Genomic DNA, 4,978 nt, shown 5'->3' on the forward strand with positions numbered 1-4,978 from the left:
TTGAATTTTTTATCCAGGTATAGCCTCTGTATGATTTATTTGGCTGAAAGCAACATCAGTAGTGTTATTTCCTCTGTGGCTTAAGGTGCAGTCGTTAGTGGAGACTGTGAATCTTTTCCAGGGATAGGGGATGTCAGGTGGGCAGGTTTTCGGGCCCAGCGGTGGCAGTGGTGGGCCAAGTATGCCTGTCCTTGAGCCCCAGGATGGTGTATGCTGGCACAGGTCTTAGCAGGTTCAGTGGGCCAATTCCCAGGCTTCCAGGTGGCTTGCTTGGGTGCTGGTATTGCCAGCCATGGGCCAGGTAGGTGCGTAGTTCCTGGGGCCACTGGGCAGCAAGGGTGGCATGGGCAATGGCAGTAATATTGGCAGGACCATCTAGCTCAAAGTCAGCTGGTGCTAGTGTTGGTGATGGCTGCAATGGGCTGAGCAGGCCAGTCTCCAGGCCCATAAGTGGCACATGCAAGTAGATGCCGCCTGAGGTGGTAGTGGTGGCCAGCTGGGTGTGTTGAGCCTCAGGCTCCTGGGACTATTCTCATCTTCTGGAAATGCTTGTGCATCAGTTTAAAATCACCTCTTTGCTGTGATCCGGGGAGACTAGCGAATGTCAAATTCCTTCAGTTCCCAGAGGTAGGTGATTTAGGATGCAGTGGAAGCTGCAAAAGTTTGGGTGCTCAACGCATGGAAGAACTCCCTCCAGGGAGAGTCTATAGACTTACCACTGGAGCAAGCAAGGGCCAAAGGCTTGGGCAGTGTCTGAACTCCCATGCAGGCTCCCACGGGTCCAGCATTTGTCTGTCCGGTTCACTTCCAGATACAGGCTGGTTAAAAGCATGACTATCAAGCAGCAGCTGGAAGAGTGTGCTGGCAAATCCTTTTTGAGAAACTGGGAGCTGTGCATTTTGACCCCTTCTCTGCACTGCTCCGGTTGGGGGAGTGAGGTGGAGGAAGGCTAGCCTTGAAGTGCTTGTGTGCCTGCTTAAAACCACCTTTTTCTTCTGTGAGCTAGGGAGACTCACATATGCTTAATCCCTTCCATTTGCAGAGCTAGGGGGCTTAGGGTGCAGTCCTTTGAGTGCAGGTCTAAAAGTTGGGGTGTTTGATGTGTGGACAAACTTCTTCCAGGAGGAATGGAGAGACCTGGATTTATTGCCGGTCTGAGCTGGGCTGAAGGCTTGGGTGGCACCTAGCTTCTGTTCAGGCTCTTGGAAGTCTGTAGTTTACCTACCTAGTCAACTCCCTGATGCAGGCTCGTTAGGAACTTAAGCATCAACAGTTAGGGTGCTATATGTGTGGTTCACCCCTTTTCTCGTGGGGGAGAAGCTGGGAACTGGGGATTCCTTCCTGATTGTATGGCTCAGTGCCCAGAGTGGGTTTAGTATTTCCGAGTGCTTCAGCTTTTCCTGCCTGTTTGATAAGACATTTTTTTCTTTTTTCTTTTTTTTTTCTGAGATGGAGTCTTGCTCTGTCACGTCACCCAGGTTGGAGTGCAGTGGTGCAATCTTGGCTCATGCAACCTCTGCCTCCTGGGTTCAAGCAATTCTCTTGCCTCAGCCTCCTGAGTAGCTGGGACTACAAGCGCCTGCCACCACACCCAGCTAATTTTTTGTATTTTTAGTAGAGACGGGGTTTCACCGTGTTAGCCGGGATGGTCTTGAGCTCCTGACCTTGTGATCTGCCCACCTCGACCTCCCAAAAGGCTGGGATTACAAGCGTGAGCCCCCGCGCCTGGCCTGATAAGACATTTTCTTAGTTGCCTGGTGTGTAAGAGTCTCTCAACTCACTTCTGACTTTCTTCCAGAGACAAATGATCCAGGCATAGATGTTTATTCAGTGCATCAGAGTCAGGAACCTCCTACGTCACTGTGTTCCTGGCGTCCCTTCTCTGATGACGCTTTTTAATGCTGAAATTTGGGTGAGAAGGCACTCAAATGGAGTTCAGAAAATGCAGGCAGTGATGAAAGGTAGGGGAGTTCCTTTATTGTTTTTTTTGTTTGTTTGTTTGTTTTGTTTTGTTTTTTTTGTTTTTTAACAGAAAAAGATAAATTCCCAGCCCTGGATCTACTTAGACTGGGCTCAACCCATTAAAGATGTTTGGAAATATGTTTCAGTGGATCAGATCACAGACCTCCCCTAGAAGCTATGTGGAAGAAGTTACGCTGAAGATTGGAGCTGGTCATACTCAAGGCATACTGGAAAAAGATATTGATTTAGGCTGCTGGTGTCATCTTCCCCTGGCAAGTCGTAGATCTTTACAAATTCATCTATTTCACAGACAGTGGAGGCCCAAGGAGGATTTGAAGCCCCCAGACATATCTGTTCAATGTCATGTGCCCGAGAGTCCCAGGATGAATCCCTCACAGAGGCGCCGGCTCCTCCAGGATTCTTGATATCAGAAGGCTCATGGAGATCATGGTCATTTGCATCAGAGATTCTGGGACTTACTGGACGAATGTTTGCAGTAGTTATAGCTGAGGGAGTCTCCTCCTTCTTCACTGAAAGGGTCTGGTTTGATGGTCCTAGTGATGGCCATGGCTGCATTCGCTGCCGCTGCTGCCTCTTCCATTTGGCACGCTGGTTCTTGAACCAAATCTGGGGAGGGAGGAGTGGGAAGGTTAATAATGGAGGTTGAGTATAAAGGGGCATCCTCATGTTCCTCAGGAATTTGGTTTTTTGGAGTGAGAGTTAGTCTCACATTTATTGGAACAAGGGAAGCTCTTTCTATCCTCTGCTGTCCTGGGTTTCAAGGGAAAAGTGGGGGTAGGATTGTACTAACAATGGGTGGAATATGACTTAGATCATGATGTATTAAATAGAAGGGTGTTTGTATTAGTGGTGTATTTTTTTTTCTTTGAGACAAGGTACTACTCTGTCACCCAGCCTGGAGTGCAGTGGTGCAATCACAGCTCACTGCAGCCTTGAACTCCTGGGCTTAAACAATCCTCCTATCTCAGTCTCCCAAGTAGCTGGGACTATAGCCATGTGCCTCCAGGCCTGGTTAATTTTTAATTTTTTTTTTTTTTTGTAGAGACATGGTCTTACTATGTTGCCCAGGCTGGTCTTGAACTGGGCTCAAGCAATCCTCCTGCCTCCACCTCCCAAAGTGCTGGGATTACAAGTGTGAGCCACCATACCTGGTGCCCAGAGAAAGTATTTTAAAGTCAGAGTATGGTGTGAGAGTTTAGCTTGGGTTGTCTTCAGTGTTCATCCAGGTGTTCTCCCCTGAATACTTTGTGGGAACTTAGTGACAGATATCTGGATGACTGTGATCATCCTGATTAAACAGAACCCACCCTGAATACACAAGAACAGACCCGAATGGGAGTATCTGAGATCCAGCTTCAAAGAGTCCTGTGTAGCATGGCGGGTCTGGAGTTGGAAAGGTCTGGGTTCAAATTCCAACTCTTGTGTTTATAATGCTTGGAAGACAGCTCTTCTGTGTGAGCTTTAGTGTTCCTCAGTAAAGTGGGTGCTCATGACAATAAAAATATAAAGTGCTTAACATTTGTCCTTACACATAGGAATTGCCAATAAATAGGAATTGTTATAACAATGATCAAAAGTGTGTGAGAAGCTCTGGGTTAGGTGTGCTACCTACAGACACACTTGGGAACAGACCTTTACTACGGATAGATCGAGTTGTAGCGTTGAAGCCAGTTTCCCCATGGTAACCAAACTTGGGTGCATGGTCTTTGCAAGCACTTCTCTCAATGCTGTGAGTTGTTTGGAGAGAAATCTTGTACGTTGCCTACGCTCTTGCTTTGGCCTTTCTGCAGAGGGAACAGACAAAAGGCTTTCATTAAAAAAAATTCAGAGAAAAAGAGGGAGAATACTACATCAAGGGAATACCTATGGGACAAAAAAATCTAAACAACAGCCTTGAGCCCTAGACCTTCCCTCTGACAGAGCCTACACAAATGAGAAGGAACCAGAAAACCAAATCTGGTGATATGACTAAACAAGGTTCTTTAACATCCCCAAAAATCACATTAGTTCACCAGCAATGGATCCAAACCAAGAAGAAATCCCTGACATTTCTGAAAAAGAATTCAGAAGGTCAGTTATTAAGCGAATCAAGGAGGCACCAGAGAAAAGTGAAGCCCAATTTAAGGAAATTAAAAAAAAAAAATGATACAAGAAATTAGGGTAGAAATCTTCAGTGAAATAGAGAGCATAAATAAAAAATAATCAAAACTTTAGGAGACAATGGACATCTTTATATGTACTAGACCTAAGAAATGAGATAGCAACACAATGACCAAGAACCCAAAAGCAAATGCAATAAAAACGAAGATAGATAGCTAGGACTTAATTAAGCTAAAGAGTTTTGCTTAGCAAAATGAACAGTCAGCAGAGTAGACAGACAACCCACAGACTAGAAGAAAATCTTCACAATCTATACATTTGACAAAGGACTAATATCCAGAATCTGCAACGAACTCAAACAAATTAGCAAGAAAAAACCAAACAATTCCATCAAAAAGTGGGCTGAGGACATTAATAGATAATTTTTAAAAGATATACAAATGGCCAACAAACATACGGAAAAAATGCTCAACATCACAAATGATTAAGGAAATGCAAATCACAATCACAAGAATGGCCATAATAATAAAAAAAAATAGATGTTGGCGTGGATGTGGTGAACAGGGAACACTTCACCGCTGGTGGGAATGTAAACTAGTACAACCACTGTGGAAAACAGTGTAAAGATTCCTTCGAGAACTATAAGTAGAACTACCATTTGATCCAGCAATCCCACTACTGGGTATCTACCCAGAGGAAAAGAAGTCATTTTACGAAAAAGATACGTGCACATATGTGTTTATAGCAGCACAATTCGCAATTGTAAAAATGTGGAACCAACCCAAATGTCCATCAACCAATGAGTGGATAAACTGTGGGGGGTGTGTGTGTGTGTATATATATAATTTATATATAATGTATATAAATTATACTGTATATAATTATAATTATATAA

At 44.5% G+C, this 4,978-nt stretch overlaps 1 protein-coding gene across 1 annotated transcript in view; it reads right to left on the bottom strand.

Moving 5' to 3' along the window:
• Nucleotides 1–2,151: 2,151 nt before the first annotated feature.
• The window catches only part of LEUTX (leucine twenty homeobox), a 10,010-nt gene continuing 7,183 nt past the window's right edge, over nt 2,152–4,978 (bottom strand). Inside the window, exons 2-3 of the mRNA XM_011984063.1 lie at nt 3,616–3,767; nt 2,152–2,589 (exon numbers count right to left, since the gene is read on the bottom strand). Of these exons, the coding sequence (XP_011839453.1) occupies nt 2,152–2,589; nt 3,616–3,767 (590 nt within the window). The remainder of the gene's footprint in view (nt 2,590–3,615; nt 3,768–4,978) is intronic.

This window comes from Mandrillus leucophaeus, unplaced genomic scaffold, assembly GCF_000951045.1.
Source record: "Mandrillus leucophaeus isolate KB7577 unplaced genomic scaffold, Mleu.le_1.0 Scaffold106, whole genome shotgun sequence".
Classification (NCBI taxonomy): Eukaryota; Metazoa; Chordata; class Mammalia; order Primates; family Cercopithecidae; genus Mandrillus; species Mandrillus leucophaeus.